This window comes from Micropterus dolomieu, linkage group LG10 (assembly GCF_021292245.1).
Source record: "Micropterus dolomieu isolate WLL.071019.BEF.003 ecotype Adirondacks linkage group LG10, ASM2129224v1, whole genome shotgun sequence".
In the NCBI taxonomy this organism is placed as follows: domain Eukaryota; kingdom Metazoa; phylum Chordata; class Actinopteri; order Centrarchiformes; family Centrarchidae; genus Micropterus; species Micropterus dolomieu.
In genome coordinates, this window is record NC_060159.1 from 14,682,970 (window position 1) to 14,710,663 (window position 27,694).

Below are 27,694 nucleotides of genomic sequence, written 5' to 3' on the forward strand. Positions count from 1 at the left end.
CCTATGGTACCACCCCACTAGCTTTAAGACGTCTCATTATTATTGCAGATATTGTTTTGATGAAGGGGGAATAATTATAACAGATTATTGAACAGATTAAATAAAGATATTAAAGTCAGCTAAAGTTCTTGATTTGTGTGGATGTACTGTATATTAATTATAGGCTGTTTGGACCTTGATGTATTGTGGATATACATTTTCATTCCATTTTAACAATCGCAACCTGACACACACACACACACCTTGCTTTCTTTGTCTATCTCTCTTTGGCTCTTTTAGAGACAAGCCTCAGTTTTTGGGCCAGTCATGTGCTGTGGAGTAGCGAAGGTCAGGAGGGTTTTCCCTTTTCTATATGTCATTCCTTCTCTTTTCTTTTTTTTTTCGCTGATGGTGTGGCATGGTATGTGTGCCTCGGTGGGGCCGGGGAGAAAGAAAAGCCAGCCGCTGGATTTGAGTCGCTGCAGTAACAAAAGCCTGCTTTCCAGGGCCGCTTTTTGTGTGCAGTCAGCCAATAGGCAGCCGGAGATTATCTCCCACAATTCACCCCTGCGAAAACAGGAAACGTTGGAAAGCCCTGATGACTGTGAAGGGGCTTACGAGAGAGAGGGAGAAAAAGAAAGAGAGGGAGAGGGAGAGAGAGAGGGAGGCCCGTACAGGCTTCTCTGTCTTTCTGCTCTCCTCTCTGGTTGTTCTGGATGTAGCTTAGCACTCTGAGGTCATCTGTGTGCTTTCTACTCTATTGATGACCACTATGTCAGAGAAATTGTTGGCAAGAGACACACTTTGGCTTTTTATCCAAATGCTTTTTAGCATTTATTTCATTTAATTTTTACTTCTAAACCAAAAGGCAAAACTGTAAACCCAATTTCTTTCTTAATATTAATAAATTAGCTGATGTGTGTGCAGATGTTTGAGACTGACAGTCAAAGCATCAAATACTTTTGGTAGGCGACTAATATAGTTTAGACCAAGGATACTTAAGTGTTTTCCTATTCTGGACTTAAGTATGCGCCTGTGCATGAGCAGAACTTGTGTGTGTGTGTGTATGCCACTTTCTATCTTGTGCTGTTAGCACTAAGCGCTGACCTTTCACAGGCTCTTGAGTGTGAGTGTGAGAAACACACTCTCGCTGTCTCTCTCTCATCTGCCTCTCAGCCAGGCGCGCACACACACACACACCCTTATACACACTTACATGCTCAAACACAGTGCGTCAACTCAAAAACACACACACGCAGACACACACTTTCCTGACTGCATCTCATGTCTGTGCTGGCTGACCCCTGCCAGCTCTGATTAAGGAGCTGCAGTGATGTGCTCCTTTGAACCAATTTCCTTTTTTTACACTGAACACACTCGTCCTTAGCTGCTATCAGGGGTCCTCTGTCCCCCACCAGCAACTTAATGAATCAAGACTGCTGGAAGCTGCGGGTGGACTTGCCAAAACTGAGTCCCTGAATGTGTTGGGAGCAGCTGATGCGGATATAATGCCATTCAGTGCATTTACCTGCATGTACAGTAAATATTTTATCTTGAGTGTGCCTTGATGTGATTGAGCCACAGTTCAGTTCAGCTGCACAGACCCTAATACATCTTCTCCTGAGCTGTCGGTATAATAAAGTAATCCTTGTCCAAAGTGACAAATCTATCCGTCACTCGGCTGCAGTGACATCAAAGGTCTCCTGCATGAGCGATGGCAACTCTTCCATTGACTTTAATCTCAGTATGTAGCGCTCAATCTTGCACGCGCTCAGATGCATGTACACACACATGCTTGCGAAGACCAACACCAATTCACTAATGTCTCAGATTCACCCCCTATAAGAATTGTTTTGGTCTTGCACGCAAGGTTTGTCTTACACTGACAACTTGAATGAAACAGTGTTTTTGGGCTCTGTCACACTCCAACTGTCTGCTACATTGTGTGTGTTTAAGAATAGCCCCGTGCAGCCGATGTATTTGTAAGTGTCAGTAGTTTGTTTGTTTGACACTCCGATGTCATGACCCCAGCTTGCTGACTGCTCACGTTCCGAGCCTCTGCCCCCCCCCCCAGCGAAACGCTATTGTCCGACTGCACTGACCTGCACCCGTCCTCCTCTCCTCCCTGCCCCCCCTCCCTCATTTCCCCATTTATGCTCACCCTGCACTTTACGACAGCCACCATGCTACCCCTCCTCTCCCCCCAACATGCACCCTCCCAAACCCCTGCCAAACAATGTCAAGCGGACTTATTCTTTTCCACTCCGCCATTATCATCTGCTGATCATTCCAGAAAGGTACAGCCCTCTCCTTTAGCCCCGTCCCACTTTGGCCCAACTCTTTCCAGGCTTCTGATTTGCCAACTTTTCTGCCCGTCTTTCTGTTCTGTTGCCTCACCCTCAGATCTTCATGCGCTTGCGTGTGTTTGACTGCCATCCCAGATCACGAAGAGTGTGTGCGCATGTTTGTGCGTGTCTGTGTGCTGTCGAACAATAGCCAGAGCCTAATCTCCATGTCAAAACCGCTCTGCCTCCCCAGCGAGCAGTCCGCTCAGCGTTTAGTAGCGTTTTGTCCCCCCATTCTTCCAGTACCACAAAAAAGAGCAGAGGGGAGGGAGGAGTGAAGGCTTGTGTCTGTGTGTGTTTGTGTGTGTGTGTGTGTGTGTGTGTGTGTGTGTGTGTGGTTAGGGTATCAAGCTTTCATATGCTAGAATTTTGAATTTGTGAGATGTCAGTTCTGGGTGTCAATGAGGAAAGAATTAAAGGTGATATTAGTATGTTTTTAGGAGTTCAATGAAGAGCTCTCGCTGGGGCATTTTATAGGGTGACAGGGCTGGGCAGCTATCCTGAGCCCCTGAGGTCCTTATCTAGTGGTTTGGATGTTTAGACAGTCTGTTTTCATTGCTGAGACCAGGCGGGGGGGGGGACCAGCCGAGGCTCTTAATAGGTTTACCTCGTCCTATTGAATCCAGTCGAGCGGCACAGATCAGATAGCCACAGTCTTCTCTGCAACGCTTATCATGTCTTTCTCTCTCTTCTCTCTCTTCCTCTTTCTTTTTTTTGCTCTTTTTCTTCTCCTTTCTTTCTGCCTGGGAGGTGCGGAGAGGGGAAGAGAATCGGGGTGTAATTGGTGAACGGGGTTAAGTACATGTTTGAGCCCCCTGCGGGCCAGGGCGCTTCAGATGATGACTTAATCGTTTTTCTGGTCAATTATGTGTTTGCAGTCGTGCACACAGACACACCCGACCCCCCCTTCCACCTCTCTCTCCACTCTCAGGGTTATGATAGGGGGGAGGTCTGCTCCCAGTGGGGAAGATGAACCACACACACACTCTCCCCCCCTTTCCTTGCTCGCTGTCTTACTTAATATCTCTATTATCTTCCCTCTCTCCACAACCTGTGATATTTCTTCTCGTCTTTTATCTTTCTCTCTCAGTCTTTTAAGTTATCACCTCCCATCTTGACTCCCTGATGACACGCTGTCATCCGTACACTTCTTCTTTTCGCTCATGCTCAAATCCAATGGGTTGACAAGGTTTAGACATGACAGTCGTTCCTTTACACTGCTTGCATGAAGAACATTTACAGCTCCCATTGATTTCCACTCAAAATTTCATTGGATTTCAAGTGATATTTGAGTTTTCCTTTTCAACAATACTGGCACCCTAAACAGTGCTAACTCCTCCTCATCTCTTGTTCCAGTTTAATCGCTGCATAACCTCCCAGCTGATCAAGTGGTTCAGCAACTTCAGGGAGTTCTACTATATCCAGATGGAGAAGTTTGCCCGCCAGTCCATCAACGACGGAGTCACGGGAAGCGAGGAGCTGAGCGTCAGCCGCGACTGTGAGCTCTTCCGAGCCCTCAACATGCACTACAACAAGGCCAATGACTTTGAGGTAAACACAGACACTTTCAGCAATTGAATGCAGACCAAACTGTAAAAGCTGTATGTTCTCAGGGAGAGGAGGAGCTGAGAGATAGTGTGGCCCATATCAAACAACGGTGAATTTCACCTGATACCTGGTGATGCAGTCGGCTAGTGTGACACCATCTCACCATGTCCTCTCTGACACCACCTCGCTGTGACTGTTCTCAATGCTGAGTTCAAGTCTCTTATACATCCTGCCGCTCTTGGCACACTTTACTATTATGTATATCATCGCTGTCCTGTGAAAACCACCTCTAGCTTTGTGATAATATAATATAATTAAATATCAGCAGATGTGGAGCTGGATGATTTTCACTGGACAGCAATCATATGAAGATTTTTTTGTCTGAAGCGTGTATCACATGCTTCAGCCATATAGAAATGTGAGGAACTCTCATCCAATGAGGAAGAAGCCTCACAAACACCTCGCCCTGTCTGCCTCTTTTTCACTGTTAATTTCCCATCCGTGTTTCTAGTGTGTGTCTGTGTGTGTGTGGGGGGGGGGGGATCGTTGAGAAACCACATTTTACTTCCCCGTCCTCATTTAACTATTGTCTGTGGTGAGATGTTTATGTGTGTGTCTTCCAGTGCATTGTAATCATAAATTCTCAGCAGGTAACTTCACCTTTAGTATGTTTCATTTTTCACACTTCTCCTTTCGCCCACTGTGTGTGTGTGTGTGTGTGTGTGTGTGTGTGTGTGTGTGTGTGTGTGTGTGAAATGTCCCAGGATCGCCAGTGCTCTCTCAATGTCAGCTGACAATAGACCTTTAAAAGGCTTGTGTTAAGAAGAACCTGGAGTGATTTGTGTGTGTGTGTGTGTGTGTGCGTGTGTGTGTGTGTGTGTGTGTGTGTGTGTGTGTGTGTGTGTGTGTGTGTGTGTGTGTGTGTGTGTGTGTGTGTATGTATTGTTAGAGAGTTCGAGTCTATGTGTGTGAGTGTTTTGTTGTTGCTGCATTTCCCAGTGTCCTGTTCACCTCGAAGGGTACAGCCGTCCCTTGGACCGGCCTGGCATGCTGGCAAAGCACTTCTCCAGTGTGTGTGTGTCACTTTGAGGGGGGAAAAAATCTCACTGTTATCAAGGTTAAGCGTCCTACTGTTTTAGTGAGAGGAAGGGGAGAGAAAGAGGGGGGAGAGGGAGATGGATAGATAGGGGATAGAGGGTGAGAGCTCCGAGACAAAGGAGAGAGCGATGAAGGGAGGGAAGGAGAAAGGGAATTGAGGGGAATGGAAAGGGGAGAAAGAAGGGTAGAAGGAGAGAGGGGGGAAAGAGAGATGACGTGCGGGAGAGAAGTGCCCTTGTGAGCAGTGGGAGTTTTGCAGCGCTCACATTTAAAGTGCTTCACTCTCTTTCTCCCTGTTTACGTCTATCTCTCTCTGTCCGTTATTTGTCCACTGGGGCTCCACTGTGTGCACCCAAACAAACACACACACACAAACACACACAGACACACACTTCCCCACATCCATCTTCAGTCCTCTTAAGGGAGGCTTTGAAAGACTCTGGCAGGCAGAAGCGCTTGTATATACGAGGTCTCAATAAGCCCAGAGTCCATCAGAGCAAAGCACAAAGAAAAATGACACAATTTCTTCTGTTCAGCTGCTCATGACTGGTGCAGGAATGATTTGTTTAATGACAGGGGACTAAGTTTAAATCCGGAAGACAGAGTGACCTTAAATGACTGCAGCAAGGTTTATATTTTTATACCACCAACGGTAAAAGCAAATCACAGTAAGGAGAACACTGTTATTGGATAATAACTCTCTTTTTTGAGTTTGTTCTTATCATTCTGGTTTCACTTTTCCTGATCCTGGAATCAGAGGCTTATTTTCCTTCAGAGGCTTGTTTCTGTTTTCATATCAAATTATGCACTGCTTATCGTAAATCACCTGACACCTACAACAGGAAATGGAAGTCCCTGTTGGGAAATAATATCCCAAAACACAAAAGCTTGACAAACTTGATTAATACATACTATATACACACACATATACATATATTTGTATATATTTGTTTTTTTGGCCTGTACTGTTTGTCAGAACACATGTTAAAGATCCCTTTCTTAGTTAAACATTTCCAAACATCTATTCTTTCTCCATCATTGCATAATCAAAATTCTATGAATATGCAAATATTGTTCATTTCAAAAGCCTGGACACACAGTGTCTCCTGCTTCACTGAAAAGTCCATTCTCAGTGTATCAGCACTGGAGGTTTCACATTTCCACATCCCACTTGTGTAAGTTGCATATTAGACCACGATTGGCTTCCAGACTAGTTTATGTGACAAAATCAAACATGCACATGATTAAGATATAAGGTGAGTGCAGATACATTTGAAAACAGACTTCTAGTGTCAAATTCTGCATATGCATCATTCTGCGCAGTGAATGTCAAACATCCAAGCGAGGAAACAATAAGCAAAACACGAGGTAACAATAAGCAAAACACATTTTTGAGTGGAGAGGGACATTCACCTTCATTCACCATAGTTTTTAACTTTGTTTGTGCCCTAAAAGTAAGTAAAGGTAAATCTAACTACATTAGCAGTTGGGCCAAATGTAAACTGGATGACACAACTCAAACGTACATTGTATCTTTGAATTGGTGTATTTCACTTTAAAGAAATTAAATGGATCCAAAAGATTCTTAGAGTTAGGTTTGTAGGACTCACATAACAGGTCAAAAACAAACATGGACAGAACAACCTCTAGAAAGAGAGTTTGCAAATCCCAAGAAAAAGTTTGCATGCATGAACACAGCACCCAACTAAAATGTACCTGCCTACACACACGTAACATGACATCTTTCCCCCTGACAAACCTCTTCTTTCTGAGTCTCAGACAAAACTATCATTCTTCTCCTGGCACCAGGAAGCTACTGTGCAAACAGGCTTAAGGGGAACAGTCTATTTGCATACATAAATTTGAAAATTTGCAAGAAGACAGACAGAGAGGAAAAGAGTGAGAGCAGCCAGGTGAATAAGTCTTCTGTTGGCCGAGGAGCTGCAGCAGTGGAGCAGGGAGGGAAAGTGTTTTGCATATTAAGGTTTTTTTGCTGGGCAGGTGTCTGAGAGATACAGGAGCTGATTAGAGTTCAGCACAAGGAAAATTTGCCCAGCCATGCAAATTCTAACCCCCCTGACAAAACCAACCGCCTTGATGAGCACGAAGACTCTGCGTGTAAGTGTTTGTGTGTGGCTCGTTGTTGTGTGTGTGGGTGTTATTTGTGTGTATGAACGTGTGTGTTGGTGAGTGGAGTTGCGTGGGTTGTGTGTTTTTTGCTGTTTGATGTTTGTGTGGATATGATGTGTTTGTGTGTGTTACGCATGTGCACGGACACATTTGTTATTTTTTTCTGTCTTAAATGCGTGTGTGTGTGTGTGTGTGTGTGTGTGTGAGTCATAGAGGTAACATGGAGATGGAAATGTACTGGATGTGTATCAGGATGCCCCCAAGGCCCTTTTCTGTGGATCTCTCCCCTTTCTCCTCCACCTCCTCCTCCTCCTCTTCCTCCTCCTCTTCCTCCTCCTCCTCCTCTTCCTCCCCTACCTGCCTGCACCACCACTTGAAACAGGAGCCTACGCAGATTCAGCAAGCACACACACACACACACACACACACACTGAGTTTTCCCTTTGCCAGATTCTGCATCATCAAAGTTCCATCCACCTTGGTGGCGTCTTTGGAATGAATATGTCCTCTGTTTCAGTGATCACACACACACACACACACACACACACACACACACACACACACACACACACACACACACACAGACACCCACACGTCTGTGGCCTTTCTTGTTTGATGCTAATCTGCTCTGTCACTGTGCTGGCCTAATACGCTCCCCATCTCCCTCCCAGCTTCTCTTTTGTCGCGATTGTTTCCCCTTTTCCTTTCATATCCCTCCTCCCTCGCTCCCTCTCGCCGTTCTCTCTTCCTTCTGTTGCCTCTCTCCTTTCATTCTTTCATCCTCCTCTTTTGCATGTCTTCCGTTATCCCCCCCCCCTCGCTTTTTTCCCCCCATTAGGAAGTTTTAATGGCATAATTGTCACATTCCTTCTGGCACAATGAACACCAGCGGTAATTAAAGAGCTTGCCGTTAATTACCTACACCCCGGCTCCACTTTCCTCTTTTCTCAGCCCCCCTCCTGATCCCCTCTCTTCTTCCCTTTCTTCTCCGCTTCTCATTCGCTCTGTCCATCGCCATCAAAGTCTTCCGACAACACGCCCGGCCTCCCAAAGCCTTGACTTTGAGCGAGCAGCGCTTTCATGTGAGGACTCAAGTGAAAATTCTCGCTTAGTGTCCTTTTCTTTTTACTCCACAGCCTCCTCTATCTGTCTTTGAACCCCCAATGACAACACACATCATCTTTCATATGACAGGAATGTGTGTGACCTGGTAATGGGTTAGAGACACAGTGAGAGAGAGAGAGAGAGAGAGAGAGAGGTGGGGGTCTGATAAAGAGGCGGTTTTATGATGGCTCTGGGAAACTCTCAGATTTCCATAAGACAGACTAGGCCAAGTTTCCTCTGTCAGTGACCTCTCCTCCCACCGAGAACACACGCACTCACTCATACACCCATACGTACATACACACACACTTCGGCATTTAAAAGAGGAAGTCCCTATGATCTCTACGTGAGAGGGAGGCACCAGCGAACGCGGTGAGAAGCCTTCATCCGTGTGCGAGTATCGTGTGTCCTCCCTTATCAGCTGCTCTTTCTCCTATTAGAAAGATGTCTCACTCCTTTTGTCCCTCTTCCTCTTTTGTCTGTCCGTCTGTCTGTCATCCCTCTATTTGAATAGATAACGCCCTTCCACACATACACACACACACATATTCACTGTGCTTGTTTCATCCAAAGTGGCCAAATAGTGATAGAAAACTTTCTAAAGTTTGACTTTATCGCTCCTGTTCCCTCAGTCAGCTCTCTTCCTCCCTCACATGCAGTCTCTGCCTTTTCCCTCTATTCTCCTCTCTTCCTCCCTCTTTTTATCCCAGCTTTTTGTCCCGCTGTCTCTCCGTCTCCCTCCTTCCTGCTCTCTCTGTGTTTCCCTAACTCTCCATCCATTACCAGAGCCACAGAGAGCTGAGAGCAGATGCTGTCTGTCCAACCGCCGTGCCCCATAGCATTGTGTGCTTCACCTCTCCTTCCCCCCTCACTCCCTCGTTCCTCCTCTTCACGTCCCTCTCGGGGCTCCATTTGTTCTCCACCCAGAGAGGCTAATGTCTGTTTTCTCCTCCTCCTCCTGCTTTTCCCCTCTCTGTCTTGCACTCCTTCATTCCTGTTCTTTTTTTTTTTTTCTCACCAGTAGGTCATGATTGTGTGTGAGTGTAGTGTCTCTTTGACCGGAGTTCGACCTCAGGGAATTTGAGGTGAAAAGGTCACGGCCGTTGCACTGGATGCACAGGCAAAGACATAGATACAAAAATATTTGAACATACATAAGTAACTAAAAACACACACTCGCGCACAGGTGTGGTGTTTTCAATAAAAGGCTCTAGGGTTCTCTTTGAAGAGCGATTGAAGACAAGAAACAGTAGAGGAGAGAGGGAGAGAGATGAAAAGCTGGCGGTATAGATTTAGGTTCAGAGCTGCCAAAAATACAACCGATACAATTTGCCAGTGGGTTTATGTCAACTACACACACACACACCTCCAATAACCCGATTTCTCTCCCTCATATCTACAGTCTCTACTGTCATTCCCCTGGTCTCTATCGCTACCACTGATGAACAGTTGAAGTACACCAAACTCCCCTATGTGCATTTATCATGTGTGCACATTATAGCTATACCCGGCCATATCCAGCAACAATTAATAAGTAGAGTATTTGTTGTTCTTTTATAACCATATGCATATATGTGCATGTGCGTATGTGTGTGTGTGTTTGCACCTGTTTTTCCAACCAGAGTGAACAGACACACCAGCTTCTGTATCTACAGAGATGCTACAATTAAGGCTGTAATGATGACCTGAGGAGAGGGGGCGTCTTATGTTCTGCTCTCATATTTATAATTTTCAATGTGAACAGAATCACAGATGTGATGCATGGTTGCAGATACAGACTGAGACGTAGAGTTCAATAATAATATGATGTACGATCAGATTCTCAATCTAACGTGTCGTTTTACTGAAGTCATGAGACTGTGAGAAGCGGGGTCTGAAAGCACTACTGGCCACTCCATTTTTTGTCTGTCACTGAGCTATAAGTAGAACGCTTTAGAATTGTAAACACTGAGTCAGTAGCACCTGGCAGTAGAAATATGTACTATACCACGTAACCTTAATCCCTGACTATTCTTAACTTAAGAATTGCTTTTTAAAAATAATGTTTATTAATATGAGAAAAACCTATCTACCATGGTGGAAGATGACCTACATTTTTTACCTGCCACAGCCAACATTTACCCTGTATTTGGCAGGTGGCATGGTGCTAATTTCATTCCCTGCTGAGAAGTCATAACTGTAATGCTAAAAGACTCATAAGGTTGGTTTACCCAAACGTTTCCATAACAGAAACAGTGTCCGGGATAAGCTACCGATCACTGTCAACAGTTTTCACTGAAAGTACTTTCTAACAAAAAAATAATCCCTATAAAATGTTTTGACAGCATGCTCTGGAGGAAAACCAGGGCAAATAAAACCAATACGGTCTGAAAGGCTAGATAGTGCTAGATGTTAGTGAGAAAATTTGTTTTTGTGGGGGGGGGGGACCAACCATTTAAAGAGAGACTGGTAACAACACTAGTGAATTGACTGTACCCAGGTGGTCTCTGTGGCAAATTTATCTAAAAGAAGTACAACAAAATTCTTACAAACCTTTAGATTTAGCGGACTTCTTCTCTGTGCTATGAGCATCATTTGCGACTTGTCTTGGCTTTTTAGTTCTCTTAGTGAGAAGAGTTAGGGAAAGAAAAGAATAGAGAGCAGGATCATCTGCTTCTCAGTGAATAGCCGGGGGCTATTGAGGGCCTCCGTTTGACGTTGCTGACAGGTCTTTTCTTCACAGTTTGTGTGTGTGTGTGTGTGTGTGTGTGTGTGTGTATGTGTGTGTGTGTGTGTGAGCATGTATGTACGCGCGCTCACATATGTGCATGTGTATGTCAGAATAAGCCACTTTATTCTGTGTGCTGATTAAATGGCCAGAGTTGTGTGTAGAGCCTGGGGCACCGGGGGTGGCACAGAATCACTTAAACATAAAGAACTACATGATCCCCTCTCTCCTTTTCTCACCTGCTCACACACACACAAACATATCCACTCACTGCACTCGTCCAACACTTGATTCCCCCTCCTCCCTGCTTTTGCCCTCCTCCTCCTCCTCCCTTCTTCTCCCCGCTCCTCCCTCCTTCTGTCCCTGGTCACCTTGTGAGGGGCAGCCTGCTCTGTGGCACAGCTGCTGATTATGTCATTATTTCTGGACCATTTTGGTCTCCCTCTGTGTGTGTGTGTGTGTGTGTGTGTGTGTGTGTGTGTGTGTGTGTGTGTGTGTGTGCGTGAGAGACTAATGAACCATGGCAAAGGGACTCATGCCAAAATGACCAGGGCGTGCATCAGAGCTGCAGATGTGTCAAAGCAACCACCCCCACACACACTCACACTCACACACACACACACACTTCCCATTTCCCCTGCTGATGCCAAACTATCCCACCTTCAATCCAATCTGCAGTTTATTATTTTCCTTTCTTCTCCTGCCATCTTGTTCTCTCACTTGCCCTTCCTACCTTTCTCCTTCCTTCCATCCATCCATCCATCTTCCATCCGCCCTCCTTCGCTGCAGCTCCTTGCTCTCCATCCTTTATTGTTTTCCCCACCCACCCACACCCTCCTTCCTCCTACCCTTCTATTCTTCCGCTCCCTCCCTCCCTTGGTTCTCCTCCTCTCCAGATGTCCTGTTCCTATCTTCCAGACTCCCTTGCTCCTTTCTTTCCCTTCTGCCTCCTGCTCACTCGGCCTCTCTGAGCCGGGGTGACTTCCTGACCTCCAGAGGCCCCATTACAGAGCTCTGTGACCCCCCTTCGTTTAAATCGCTTTCTCTCAGCTTGTGTCCACCATCCAAGCTCAGACGATGAATTTTTAAGTCTCTAAACAAGGGCTTGAACTGTGATTTCTGGTTTCCCCTGCTGTTTGCAATTCTTCTGAGTACATATTATGTTTCTGTCTGTTGTCTGTGTCTATTGCTTGGCTTGATATAAAGCTAGCAACCTTGTGTGTGTGTGAAGGGTGGGGGATTGAGACAAGTAAAGGTTGAGAGAGGAGCGAGAAAGATAGGATAGGATAGGAGAGCAACTTCATCAGTGCCTTTGACCCTGTCCTGTCCTTGACTCCCAAGCGGAGGTGCACCTTGAGAAGGGCCCATGTGACGCTAGTGCTCATGTTCACACACACTAGACAAGCAAGACACACACACAGACAGACACACACACACACACACACACACACTTACATGTATACACAACAGCCCCTCAAGGCTCCATGTTCTCAAGGCTATCAGTGGAGTGAGGGTGGCTGGTGTTTGCTCAGCTTTGAGGCCTGTTTCCCGTCCCAGTAGCCGCCTAAGCACGGAGAAAAACGCACACTTCACGGATGAGAGATTTGAGCATTTGAGAGGAATTCAGGGAAAATGGAAGATTGAGATAATGAAGAAAATTAAGCATTTGGAAAGGAAAAGATTCAAACGAAGAATCCAGTGCGGTTGTCAGTTGGACTCTTCAGCCATGGCACAGTCTTATCAGAGGGGGTTGGGGACAGGCACAGTGAGGGGTAGGAAGAAAGGGGACATGGGTTGTGTTTGCCTAAAGTGACAGTGTGGGCCAAGGGCTTATCAAGGCCTTTGTAGATTATTGATCAGAACAGATACGTGAGGCACAGGGTGCACAGCCTATGTGTGAGTGTGTGTTCGGGGTTCGGGAAGCTCTGGCTTGACTCACTGAAATGTCACAGGCCTGCTCAACTTCAGTTTCAACTCTTGTTTTTAAAAGTATGTTTCGCTGTCAGCAGAAGTGTTCTTAAGATATAGTCACTGCGGAGAAACATATCACACATCAATGCCTGTCTGTGGCATTCAGCGCATTACAGAATCTATAAATTCCCTTTCTCACGCATACATACAAGCACATACAATGACCGAAAAGCATGGGAAGTGTTGGTATTCCCAGGCTGAGTTGGGGTTAGGAATTAACCTGGTTGGCAGCGGGGGCTTATGTTGTGTCCCTGCATTTCATCCTTCAAGGCTACAGCTCACTAGGACAAGCACGCACTTGCACACACAGCCTTATCTTCCACGGTCTCGTCTTGTTTGGCCAGCGCTGTGCAAATAGAAGGTGCAATGCATCTCCTGACAGTTCCCAAAAGCAAAGGGGAGAAACACGTTGGCCAAACAAACAGCCAACCCTGAGTCACAGAGAGAGAAGAGATTTCTCAGGCTTTACCGAAACACATGCAAAGACGCACACACACTTGCATGCAGTGTGTGTAACAGTAGCCTTTATGTGAGGGCTTGGGCCTCTGGCTACCTTTTTAAACGTTTATCTAAGCAGTCTTAAGACAGGGGCCACTGCTGGAGTGAATAGCTCTCAGCAAGCCGTCCACAGGCTCCTATTGTCCTCCGTCATATTTTATTATCTCATCAAAAAGCAGGAAATCCGATTCCCTCTCTCTGAAAAAGAGCTTATCCTTCTGTCTCAAAGCAACCTGTCACAAGAGAGGAGATGGAGAGAGGTGGAGAGAGTTGTGGGGGAGAGGGGAGAGTCATTGAATGAGAGTGATTAACTGCCTCATTGCTGTCTCTTGTCGGAGAGGTTCCTCTTTCTTTCTTTCTTTCTTTCTTTCTTTCTTGATTGGCATTTACCCAACACTCAGCACAATGCAAAGGTTAGGGAAACGTGTGCGTATTAGAGACCATCTTTTTCTCCTTTGCTGATTCTTTTCTCCTCTTTTCCCTCTGTCTTTCTCCTTTCATATTGTGTTACACAGGGATCGAGCAACAAAATATCCCTTTTCATGAAAGCTTTTGTTTTTTGTGGACCCCCCCACCACCACCACCACACACACACCTCCATCCTCCCTGTTTGTCTTGCACCTTCCCTCAGAACAAAACCCCTTGTTTTTCTTAAGGCCATTCGATTTTATCAGCAATAAGTGTGTGTGCGCCTGTGTGTGACGCATGAAGAGGTCAACCTTAATCATTCTAGTCCACTTTCATTCAGAATCATCCAAGTTGGCAAAATCTGAAATCTGAAAATGACCGGATGGTGAATTGATCGTATTCTTTAAATGTTCCCTGTCGACCAGGGATCAGTGTCTCAGTGCTACTTCAGCTAGACACTGATCGCTGTCATGATTGCAAAGTCGTCTGGCAAAAATAAACATAAGTACAGATTAATGACAACATCTGTGCCGCGTAATTATCTATAGTGACATTTTAAAATGAATGATCACAGACAAAGTCAGGTGACAGAAAGTTGTCTTCTTAAATGTACTGCCACACAGCCGCTGACCATGACTGAGTAACTCCGTTTTCCACACTAAACCACAAAGCTGGTGTTTTCAGATGTATCTGCCCTGGAGCTCTGTTTTCAGGTGAGAACGACGCCGGCGTAAGTCAAAGAGAAAAATAGTGTGTTTTCAGATTTAGCCAGCGTAGCTGACCGGTCACCTTGTTTGCTTTTTCCAGGCGTCATTCCACACACACGCGCAACCCTCCATCCATTGCTATATACTCTTTTTCCTCTCTCTCTCCTCTCCTCCCCTCCCTCTCTCCTCCCCTCTTTGTACATCTGTCCTTTAATTTTGGGCTCTGCTGAGAAGTTGTTAAAAAGCCCTATGAAATATGTATGAAGGATTGTGAGCCACGCGATTGGCCCCATTTACCGGACAGCCGAGCGAATGAACGGCCACACTGGATAATCCCCCACAATGCCTCTGGAACAAAGGCCCAACAGATGACCCTAGAGAGAGAGAGAGAGAGATGAAGAGGGGGGAGTGAGGGGGATAGAGTGGGACAAGGAGGGGTTGCAAACAGTTAAGGCTCACTGCTGGTCAGGAGGCAGCTTGCTCACATACACAACTCACACGTCCTCGCAAAACAAAGGCTTGTGGGACAGGAATAACTCCCTCTGTTCCGTCGCTCCGCTCTCTCTCTCTCTCTCCTTAGACTCTTCTCAGCCCCTCCTTCTCTTGCCATCACTCTCTCCCTCCCTCCCATTCTCGCTCTCTCAGTCAAGAGGATCTGAAATACCAATACCCTTTTCTCCTTGACATTGCTTTCTCCTTGCAGTCAGCGTTTTGCTGTCCTTTTATAGTCAAAACGTCAGGAGAAATTCCATGCAGGAATATTCTTAGTAATGCGGCACTCCCTGCGTCTAACGGATAGGCCGCTGCGCTGCACAGGGCCGTTAGCGAGGTCTTTTGGGAAAAGGGTACGCATGCCTGCACATACACTTACAACGCATACGCACACAGTTGCCCTCGCACCGGGGTCATTGTGCCAGTATTTCAGAGATGACAGCAGTCCAAACAATTAATTATATCAACTTCCATCGCACCAGAGGGGAATTCAATATTTGGGGAATTGGGTTAGCTTGTGTGTGTTTCTCTCTCTGTCAGACACAAACACACACTGAGCGCACAAGCTCCTTATTCACGACTCACCTTTTCACTCGAGCAGTGGACTGAAATGTGCACACACACCAGACACACAGGCATCTTAGCCTCCATTCATCACCCTGAGGGGGGTGGGTGGCTGTCCCATGTGTGCATAAGTGTGTATATGTGTGTGTGTGTGTGTGTGTGTGTGTGTGTATGTGTGTGTGTGTGTGTGCGTGCGTGCGTGCGTGCGTGCGTGTGTGTGTGTGTGTGTGTGAAGAAGCATGCTTGTCTTTTTGACTGTGTGTGTGTGTTCCAGTGGCCACTAACCTTGCTGTGTCCTGACACTCCTGATGAGTATCTGCAGGACACTGGAGGAGCGGAGCAGAGTGCGCACTGTCAGGCATTTGGGCAAGCTGCTGTATATATGTGTGTGTGCGTGTGTGTGTGTGTGTGTGTGTGTGTGTGTGCGAGCATCAAGGGAGGCGGGCAGGGAGACAGTCAGCATTATCCAAGCAGGTGACCCCTGAAGGCTGCGTCGCCCTGGAGCTTTGAGTTGAGGAAAGAGACTCAGCCAAATACACCAGGGTAGCTAGTGTGTGTGTGTGTGTGTGTGTGTGTGTGTGTGTAGCAAGCATTATGTAGAGCTCTGTAACAGTACAGGATGTGTCATCTCCTTGGCACAAGTAGGTGTGTGCACTGGTGTGTGTGCTCACGCCTGCATGAGTGTGTGTGTGTGTGTGTGTGTGTGTGTGTGTGTGTGTGTGTTTGTGTGTGTGTGTGTGTGACAGAGTGTTGGCTTGGGGGAAGGTGTCACAGATCTTTGCCAGACTAATCATCTCCATGGTGTCGGTGAACGCTGCTGTCAGGGACACTAAAGAGGCGGCGTGTCTACCCGTTCCCAAAGCATTTAGTACTTCCTCTTTCGCCAGCACCTCTCTGCCGCTCTTCACTCAGCTCCGCTCTCTTGTTTGGTCACAGATTTACAGTGGGACTCATAAAGATGTCACGCTCACCGTGTTGTGGGGAGGGAAGTGGGAGGTGTGAGAAACCTGAGAATTCACAAGAAGTTACTTTTCTCAGGCTGACGCCTCAATCGGCTTTTAAGGAAGTATAAACGTAAAAGACAGGAGATTTATGGTTTTACATCCACTGTGAAAATATTAACCTATTCTAAAAGGCTGGAGGCGCAGTGTTGAGCGTAAAGCAAGCAAACACTGCTCCAAAATGATAGTGCTGTGAAGGGGAAGGAGTTGTTTTGGGCATTCATTCACCCTTTCATTTTCTGAATAGACTAGGTGACTGGCAGCTGGAGCACTTCAAAGGCTTGGATGGACAGAAAACCCGATTCATCAGTACAAAAGATCAGCAACTGTGTTAGAAAATGTCCGGTTCTTTGATAAAACGAGAAATGCACAAGGCTGTGTACATAAAAAAGTAAGGAGAGAAATAATTTACAACTCCCAAGGAGCATTTCAGAAATATCCAGTAACTGAACTAAAATTATGTTATGAGCCTAGTTGTTGTTGTTGAACCTTGATAAAGGTTCAGCAATTTAAAACAATTCACTTTTAAGTTTTGAGTCGATTCTATATGCTTTTGGCATCTATGACAGGTTTTTGTTCATTTGCAAGCACAAAACTTTCTGAATTTGATTTCTGAAATTTTTAAATGGGAAAAATACATTAGAAATCATCATAGTTTATATATAAAGTAAGTAAATCAGAAAAATTGAGAGCAGACTCGAGAAAACGAGTCAGGATTGCATGCTCAAATCTGTTCTGTTCTTATGAATCCGCGCCTGTGTGCTCTCAAATGTCGACTTGCAGAATGAGGAGTGGTCAGCATTGGTTTTGTGTTCTCTCAAATCTTTCGTGGTCAGTGTACTTCCACAGATGAGTAACCATTTCTTTCCTTCCTGTGTCTGTAAAGGTTCCCGATCGCTTCCTGGAGGTGGCCGAAATCACGCTGAGGGAGTTCTTCAACGCCATCGTGGCGGGCAAAGACGTGGACCCGTCCTGGAAGAAGGCCATCTACAAGGTCATCTGCAAATTGGACAGCGAGGTCCCCGAGATCTTCAAGTCTCCCAACTGTCTCCAAGAGCTTCTACACGAGTAAATGTCTCCTCTCCTCCTCCTCCTCGCTCGACGCTTTGCGCTTTTTTATCTTCTGATTTCATAGAATTTCAAGATGATATTCTTATTTGTTTTTTTTCCTTTTCTCCAACTATACTTTTGATTTCCTGTTTTGTATTTTTTTTTATTTTTGAACGTATGAAAGTTATGAAGTATGAAGTAGCATTCCCAATCTGAAGCCTCTGTGGCAGATCCTAAATGACCTAGCTATTGTGTTGTTGTTCTTATATGATAATTATCATGATGGTTATTTGTTTTGTTTTTCTATGATTCTGAACTGAAGAGACTCTAATCTTACTGGGTGTTTTTTGGACCGTGTGAACCCTCATCCATTTGGACTGTTTTATGATCACCACTTACTGAGTCCTCGGTGTGCGGAAGGAGTTCCCATTTACACTACTAAGAACATAGGCTGGGTTCCCTAAAGACTTTACTCATGGCACACAGGGGTGTCCCTACCATCCAGTGGGTGTCCAAATAAACTGTCCCCACAAAGTGCAAAGTGGGTGCCCAATAGACTATGCTAATGAAGATGTCCCCAACAGGACAGCCACACACACCTACACATACACACTCGCACACAAAAAGAAGGCCTCGTGAGGTTACTAACTGGACTAAGACTGGACTCGTGGTACTGGTCTGTACTAGTCTGTGGGACTTCAAATAGCTACTGAGCTCTACCATGTTTTGAAGTGTGTTTTCCATTGCCCATTCCATAGGGCATTGTGTTTATTGGCTGTATATTATTATTTTGATTATTATTATTATTGTTGTTCATGATTATTATTATTTGTCACCACTGCTTGCTGAAGATTAGCACTTCGAGATTTGTTTGTCCCTTGATGCCGTTGCAGAAAAAAATAAATTATTGCTATTAATATTATTCCACAAGAGTTTAGATTCTGATATATTTTGCCCCAATTTCCCGTTCTTCTCCTTACTCTCGTATTTGTTTGTCCATCTCTGAAGTGGACTTTGGTTTTGTTTATTTATTTATTTTTTTTGGTGGTTGGGTTCTGGGGCAACTTGCCTGGAAACAGTTTTGATTTGGGGTTTTAATGGAGAGACACCAGTGCGGGCTTCTCTATCTTCTCTAGTCTGTAGTGACTAGCCTATCCTGCACAGGACCAGTCTGGCAATGATGCTAGAAAAAGAGTTGGGCTGCAGAAACACATGAAGTAAATGGTGCAGAAGTATAGAAATATGCAGAAGTTTGGCCTTTTGATGTGTGACTTGCTGTTTTTGAACGGCTAAATTTCCATAGCCACTCCAGCTTTGAGAACCAACGTATTCCCACTAAATGAGCCATTTGATAAACTATCAGATAAATCTTATTTGTCTAATTATCTGTTCAGAATTGGTGAACATACATAACGATGACAGCGTAGTTTTTTGTCTTTTTATAGCACTGTCCACGGAATAGCTCATTTGTGCGATGAAGTCAACCTGTTTATATGGCAGGCTTTTATAGTGATTAGCCTATCCAAGGTGTAAATTACATTATGAAGTTATTTCAATCGCAGTTGATACTTGAATATATCAGAATACTGTGGCAATCTAAAGTACAGTGTCGCTGAAACAATAGATAATTTAATGCATACAAATAGAAGCATCACAGAGAGCAAGATCATTCAAGGAGGGCAGAGAGAGAGGTGAAAATAAACTGAAACACAGGCGTTCTTTAATTCTGCTTCGAGTGGAACTTCCCCCACAAACAACACGCACATACAAGCACACACACGCACACACTCTGCTCCTTCCTTCCATGTTCACCTGCCTTTGAGTGATCTCGCTCCTCTCTCGCTGCAACAATACGGGGTCAGAGGTGAGCACTCACCCCAGGGGTAGATGGAGAAGCTCTCAGCACTACAAAGAGCGGGGACAAAGACACAGAGCGAGGAGCAACACGCACCTGAAACCCTCTGCTCTGTCCCTCCGTCCCAATCTGGCAGCTTTTAAGACCCAAAGTGAGATTCTGTTGAAGCCACTGTGCCCGGTTTGTTAAACGCCATTCCTTTCACTTTAACCTGAGATTCTAATCCCAGATTTTCCACTGGAGTTGTACTTCTATATCTAGTGTTTTATTACTTTTAACCGCCCTCTCAGGCTTTTAAGAATTTTAATAAGCAGTTAGTGTTAGCTGCTCTGTTGATGAGGTAAGTTTGGAGCAATGGGAGGACTTGAATACTTTCTAGAGTGCGTGCGAGCTGGCTGTTGATCTCGGTTTAGCGACATCGGTAACTTATAGTGTGTTTGTGTGTATGTGTGTGTGTCACAAAAGATCAAAAGGGACAGGTTGCTTAACCTGCTGACTTGTCTAAGCGAGACAAAGCACCTGACAAAAAGAGGCAGAGAAAGATAGAGAGCTACTCCCTTCATTATGCCCCCCCCCCTCCTCCTCCCCGGACAGTGTTCTTCTTAAGATCCGGGGCCCTGAGAGAGCGGGATGGACACCTTTCTCACTGAAGGATGGGCTAGGCCCTGCATGTCTCAGAGTCTCAAAGCACCAGCCCAGGGCTCTAAAGCACCACAAACAAAGGAGAAAGCAAAGGACACTTTTATCTGATGCGCAGATTATTATCGCTCCCCAACCTCCCCCTTCCTGCAACCCCGCCCTGAAGTTAAAGAGTTCCTGCACCTAAAAAGATTAATTCAGGATAATGAAGACTTATGTGCAAAAAAAAAATGGATTAGCAAGACCTTAATACCGTGTTGAGAATATTTTTGTCAAGTTTTCCTTTTCTGGGGTTGTTTGATTTTAAGGATAACATTATTGAAATACATATATAGCCTTTTTTAAGAATTGTAAAAGATAAATATATGGGAAAAATATATACTGTAGTGGAAGTTCTTTGGAAGGCACTGTTAGAACTTGTTTCATAAAAGAAATCTTGAGGGTATTTTTAGTGACGGCTTTGTTTAAATCTGTATTCTGAATAAGTGAGTTGTTGGTAGATTAGGAGCAATAGTTGTAGGTTTTTTGCAGGTTTTGTGACCACTTTTCCTTTTGGTTTCTTTACCTTTTTTGTATTGTGCTGAATGGCTGTCTTGAGATCAGAAAAATAAACTTGGAATATGTTTTCAGAGTATGATATATTGTTGTTGCTACTGTAAATACTGTCAGGATGAAACAAAGAATAGCTGTACAGTTTTTCTATTATCTCTCAGAGTGCTAGAGAGGGGTGAGAGTGGTTAAAAAAAGGAGAATAGAAAAAGAGGGATGACCTGCTCTCTCCAACTGTACTCGTAACCACTTTTCCAAAAGCCCACAGAGGAGAGGTTTTGGTTGTTTGTTTTTTTCCCTGCCATGCCTTTAACGGCGGTCTGTTTCCCGTCGGCAGTGCCCTTGAAGTTGCACCAGCATCCGTTTCTTTAATTTTTGCTGACAGAACGATGCATTAGGCTAGCGGATGGGTAATGATGATGTCACGGAGCGGCCCGTTGGCAGTCTGCGGACCCAGTCTCGTCCAAAACCAAGGGCAGACTGCCGCCGACGTAGATCTAGATTTGACCCGAGAGAGAGACAGGAACTCATTGTCATCAGAAGAGTAGTGTCATGGAGGGGGCACATGTTGTATAGTACCAGTTTAAAAAGAGACTGCAGACAGAAAAAAAGTGATTTATACCCTTTTTTACTGGGTTCAAACAGTTGGAAAAAGTTTGGACTTGAATTTCTGTAGGCTTTGCATTTTGCGTGTGTGTGTGTGTATGTATGTATGTGAGTGTGTGTGTGTGTGTGTAGATGTATATGAGTGTGTGTCTGTGTGAGAGAAAAGACCGATTACGAGAACCTGTGAACCAGTGAGTGACACAATTCTCAACACTGTGGCCCCTCCCCCACCCCTGGGAGTACCATCCTGACATGTAAATGATTCTCATCTCATTAAGCTTTTGCAACGTGTGTGTGCGCATGTGTGTGTGTTGCGATAATTTCCTCTGATCTGTTTTCTGACCTGTTTGAAAGGGGTTTTTGTTTCTCGATGCTTTCAGTAGTAATTCTTTTTTATTATTATTACATTGCTCCTCTTTTTTTGTAAATATCAATGATGTGGACTTACAGTGATAAATACTGCCTTTGTGTAACTTAGCAATATGTTATGTAAATAGTGTTTTGTTGATGCTTTTTGTATGACATTATTATTCGATGATAGTGCAGTAATTCCAACTGGAACAGCCATGTTTCAAATACAGTCTGAATAGTTACACACAGGTTGTAAAATAAAACTCATGACATGGCTGCTTTTTTTCTGTTATTGGTGTCTATTTGTCTTGCAGATTTTGTGTAATTTATTGGTTTAATTTATCCTAATTTATTTGATGTTATTTTCTTTCGTTTTTCAAACAGGGAAGGCTGTACTGCATTTTATTAAGTAGAACCAACTTACAAGATTTTAATCCCTATCTACTTAAAATTGAATTTAAAAAATTAGCATTCTAGCGTGTTCATTCAATTGAAAAAATTATGGAAATGGAGATCTTGGCAGCTAAATGGAATCAGACAGTTAGAAAAAAGAAAGTTTGTTTCCAGGACCGGGCCAAGGGTGAGCTAGAAAGCTGAAACTAGTTTGAAGCTGTTTTGTATTTTCTCTTGAGATTTTCTCCCCCGTATTGCTTTGGCCCAGCCCAAAAACAACCAGTAGTCAAATTGCCTTTCGTGCCTTCACCCTCTATGAACTGAATGTATGTGCAGTATATATGCAAGCTTGTGCAAAATGAATAAAAAATGGAAATAAAAATGAAAAACAGTAGAAAACGTCTGCTTTTTATGTTTATAACCTTAAAAAAGGTACAGGCACAATAAAAAGTGCATTATGTGTGTGTGTGTGTGTGTGTGTGTGTGCGTGAGACAGAGAGAGAGAGATCATTAATAGAAAGAAAGTGATTTAAGTTATAGTATTACCTTGGTATCTCCTATGCTCCACTGAACATCACTGAATCCGATGTATGTATTTACTGTACATTTACTCTGTCCTGAGTGAATCAGCGCTGCTCTGCTCTCTGAGTAATTCAATGCCCTAATGAGGAGTCTGACGGCAGAGCACCAACATCCCAGCTTAGTTTTCTCCACAGAGTGCTGCTGATGCTGCCTCATCGGGCTAAATGCAACAATCATCATACCTAGACACACACACACACACAATGAAATCTCTTCAACCCACAACACTACAGCTGAATAAAGATATCAACTACAAAGGGGGTGGAAATCAAGGTCCATGGTGTTTTAAAAAACACCAAATGAATAAAGTCAAGTCAATTTTAATTATATAACAAATCACAAGGGGCTTTACAATCTGACAAGTGAATATATGCTTAGATAAAAGCTTGAGCGGAAAGACAAACCTCTTGAAATTTGGGTTTCTTCAAACTAGAGCTGCCACTACTGATTCCTTTCATTATTGATTAATCTGCTTTATTAATTTATCAATTTATCATTTTGTCTATAAAATTTTGAAAAGGTACCTGTGACAAATGCCTGGTATAATTGTGCACAGTGGTAAGAGATGTAATCATTCTACTTGACTTGTTCAACGAACAGTCCAAAACCCCACAGATAGTTTGTTTGCCATCAGATGTGATTTTAAAAAAAGCATCAAATGAGAAGCAGGAAACGTTTGTGAAATGTATTGACAAATGACATTTTCACATGAAAACGAATAAAACCATTAATCGGTTATCATAATAGTTGCAGATTAATTAATCTGTTGATCAGCTAATGGATTAATCAACTAATTGTAGCAGCTCTAGTTTATGCCCATATAGGTGTCTGTCTTTGTGTGTGTATGTGTAGTCTAATCTTCACAATACTAAACATCTTTTGATCTGACATTCTTTTGTAAAGAAAATGCACACTCTACTCTTTTGTGGTTAATTTATTTGATGATCAGTTTGGGAGTCTTTTAAGTAAAATACGATAATTTAAAAAGGCTTGGTGTGTTCTCTCTGCGTCATTTTGCGGTTTTCTTATCATGACCTCTGTTCTTTCCACCACGCCTGCCCGTTGCTCTGTTCCTTTTCTTCCTTTTGTTCTTGCCTGACTGCTTTTCACTCTTTTTGCTTTGATGCTCATTTTTGGAGTTGCTTCTTTTGTGTCTTTCTTGCTTGCTTGCTTTTATTCTTCTTTTTTTTCTCTCTCCCGTGTTCCTTTTCCCTCTCGTCCTCCGCCTGCCTCCCTCCGCTTGCCTTAACCGGAGGCTACAGCTCCTTAGGTTGGGCTGAGACAGCATCTTTGTACAACACCGACCGTCTGCTCTGTAATCAAATACCATCTGTCGCTACATCTGAAGACTCACTCTCTCGTTTCCTCTATCACACGCACGCTTGTAGGCACACACGTGCACACACACCACATCTGTGCCTCCTACTCTTGAAAGTGTGTGTGTGTGCGCTCTTTTTATGTACAATGACCCGTGTACTTACAATCATTCTACCTGATTCATTCTTGGCCTGCAGGGAGGAAGTCACTGGAGTCACTTTCACCACTTCCTGTTTTTTCCACCTCTCCCGCTGGGGGTTCAAAGGTCATTGTCTTCAGGTATATATCCATGTTTGTTCTGTGGCTCTGTGTGTCAGCAAGACCTTGGCTGCTGTATCAGACAGGAGATAGTGGACTTTAGTTCCTCAGTCTTAGATCAACGGCCCACTATCTCAAAGGCTGCCAGCCTTTCCCAATGTTTGCCCAATGTTTGTCCCTGCTCCGGCACAGAAAACGTTGACACTGTCCCCAAGGTCCCTCTCCAAGTCCCTCCTCCCTTCGTGGTCGCCTGTTATCACACACTCAAGTTCAAGAACATTTTCCATTTAGTGTTAAAAGTGTCTGTTTTTTTTTAGCTAAATTGTTTTCTTTAAGTTTTTACATTGATTTTAGTGGGTAAGTGTGTTTTACGGCTTGGCGGCAGTGGGGAATTTACAGCACGCCAACCCAACAACAAACAGAATATAAATGTGCATGTGTGTGGTAATATTCACCACACACATGCGCTGATGTAACTCTCCATGCCGAGGAACCTTTGTGACGAAGAAACACAAGGACTCAGGACCTCTTTTCGATTTCTTCTCTGTGCAATCCTCCTACCAACAATCAAAATGAGCTGTCCACCGTTTGAACCACTTTGACACCTACACCTGCAAAATGACTGTGGGCTTCAAGCTAAAACAGCAGAACGCTATTGAAGATTTTCTCCATCAGAGGACTTTTGTTTACAGAGGATGGCAATCTGTATGTATCACCTTTTATTTGCTTAACAGTGCATTCATTTCATCATTGCAGCTAGAATTAAACTTTTCATGCGCAAATTATTCCAGTTTCAATCAAAAACCATGAAAACAGATTTTTGAATTGCACAGATTGGTGGATTCATTCTGCATGTGTTAGTAATTAAACACTGGATTGCATCAATTGTGGAAGGAGCAACACACTGGTCTTATGCTCCAGAGCCACTGGCACAGTGTGGGATTAACTCTGGGTTGCCCACATTTGGCATCAGTGATGGGGACACCTAGTGGTCAGCATGTGCACCTTACACTTTCCGTGTGCTGTTTATGATGTCTTCTTCATATCACCCTCATGCATTCTTTGCCATTTCTTTTCATGCTGTGTTCAGTTATATTGATTCTTTATTCATTTTCTTCTGATTAATTTGTACTCTCTTTTTCTAGCCCCCTCCCTCCTTTCCATCTCCACATCACTTGCGCGCGCGTGTGTGTGTGTGTGCATTTGCTTTGTGGAATTGGAAGATTCCAGTTGGACAGATCATTGTGCCCCCTTTTTCCTCTCTCTCTCTCGCTCTCTTTCTCTCTCTGGAAGGCTCCAACGCAACTGGAGCCTCGGAGGCTCAAGAGAGGAGCCTGGGAAAGGAGGAACAAAGGGCCGTCCGTCTGCAGCCATCACCACTCTGCACCTCCTCTCCTCTTCCCCCCACCCCCGTTCTTCCCTCCCTTGGTCCCCTCGCCTCTCTTCCCTCTCCCCCCTGGCCAGCGCCCCAAATTAAGACTTCAGACAAGAAAATGGGCTCACTAAAAAAGGGAGAGAAAGAGAGAGAGAAGGAAGTCCATAACAAGCCAAGAGGAGCAGAGCGACAAAGCCTCTGTTGTTGGATGGCAGGGCCCCTCTGTCGCTCTGCGAGGAACTGTCACTGTGTCAACTTGGACCCCTTGTTGCGAGCAACACAAACACAAAACCATAATGAACACACACACAAAACATACACGAACAGGCAGAAACATGCTGCAGAGAACACCGCTCACACACTCATAGCCACACAAAAAAAGGCTGCACATGTGTGTACAGTGTGTAAACTCACATACACAGGCGCATACAAATCATGCCAAGCACATACTGATACTCCAAAATGAGTGAGGACAGTATAGATGAGGAGAGAGCCGCCGTGAATCCCCACAGCGCACCTTCATATTTACTGCCAAGAAAGGTGAAGGGGGGCAAAGTGAGGCAGGAGGAACTTCCCTTCAAAATGAATGAACGTGACGGTTTTGTGAATGTGTGCACATGTGAGAACTTGTGTTGAAGGTAGACAATGGCAGGGTAAATTATATATAAATTATATCAGGACACCCGTTGATACAAGGTGCACTGGGGGCCCCAGGGGCAAACACCTGTTACTGTGCGCACAAACACTCCCTTCTCCCTTAACATACACACCCTTAAAAAAGACACACAGTAGATTCACTTCAAAAGAAGAAGTAGTCACAGGGAGTGTGTGTGTGTGTGTGTGTGTGTGTGTGTGTGCGCGTGCGTGTGTGTGTGCGTGCGTGCGTGCGTGCGTGTGTGTGTGTGTGTGTGTGTGGGTGGGTGTGTGTGTGCTAGCATAACAGTGCATTGGGGGCAGAGATAGAGACTGAACTGGTTTGGCTTCTTCCAGTCTAAACTGGGTCTAGTGGGTCCAAGACAGATGGCACTCAGGGCAAAGCCGGTCTGGGCTCCCTGTCTCTCTTTCTCTCTAACACACACACACAAACACACATCTCTTTTAATAGCCATTATTGGCATCCTTTGCCTCTTCCAGATCCCTGAATCAGAAATCACAGAGGCCCATTATATTTCCTATTGACCCATTTGGCAAGATGGTGGGAGCATCGAGTGCTGGATTAAATCGAAAGCAGTTTATAATCCAGTAATTCTAATGTTTTAATTACTTAGATGAACAGGAGGTGTTTGAGCAAAGGCTAATCTCTGAGACATAAGGGGGAGAGAGAGAGGCGGGAAGAGATTTGTCTTTCTCCTTTGCAACACACACACATAGGCTTACTCATGGAACATTAGCGGCGTATTAAAGTTTATCACCTGGCATCAACAAAGATTAAAAGATTCACAGACTTTATAATTACATTAAGGTGAGGCCCACAGAGTGGAGGTGAGAAACGATTACCAAGCTTAGATGTCACTTTGTGTTGGTATGTGATTTACATTTCAGCGGACCTTTTTTTATCTCTGAAAAAATCTGTTTCTAGGCTAAATTCAATGAATTATCGCAGGTATTTTTTTACTGGAGACCTGCTGTATCTTGAGTGACATCTATGGCTGTAACGGATGCCGCAATTGTCTTTGATAGCCACCCCTCCTGTCAATCAGGCTGTAGGACAAAGGCTGCTATACCAAGGCTGATGACCTCATGCCTGGGGTCTGCTCCATACCGAAGGGGTCTTAACACCGTTCAATTTGCCTTTTGTGTCTGGAGCCGTTTTTCAGAAGCTGCTGAGTACCGAGAACTGCCTCGGCATCTCTCGAGGCTTGGGATGCACACACATACACACACACACACATACATGCGTCGCTGAGCCAGGAGTGAGCCTTAAGACAAGGAATGACAACCGGGACAGCTGCAGGGGCTGGAAGCCAGTCTTAACCCCACACCCCCTTTCCACCACCACCACCTTCCATACCACCTCCAGCCAGCCAAACAAGCCATTGTTTCTGGCTAGGGCCTTTGGTATTTCATTTGTCATGAAATGGATACGGACACGGGACGACCATGAGGCTCTTTTTCCAATAAAGAAGCTGCTACTGCTGCTGCTGTGGCTGCTGGTTGCCGAGCCCAG

At 44.6% G+C, this 27,694-nt stretch overlaps 1 protein-coding gene across 1 annotated transcript in view; it reads left to right on the top strand.

Moving 5' to 3' along the window:
* Positions 1-22,394, top strand: part of LOC123978127 (prospero homeobox protein 1-like) — a 33,182-nt gene extending 10,788 nt beyond the window's left edge. The window contains exons 4-5 of the mRNA XM_046061260.1: positions 3,681-3,875; positions 17,439-22,394. Coding sequence (XP_045917216.1) covers positions 3,681-3,875; positions 17,439-17,624 — 381 coding nt within the window. The 3' untranslated portion in view covers positions 17,625-22,394. The remainder of the gene's footprint in view (positions 1-3,680; positions 3,876-17,438) is intronic.
* The last annotated feature ends 5,300 nt before the right edge of the window (positions 22,395-27,694 follow it).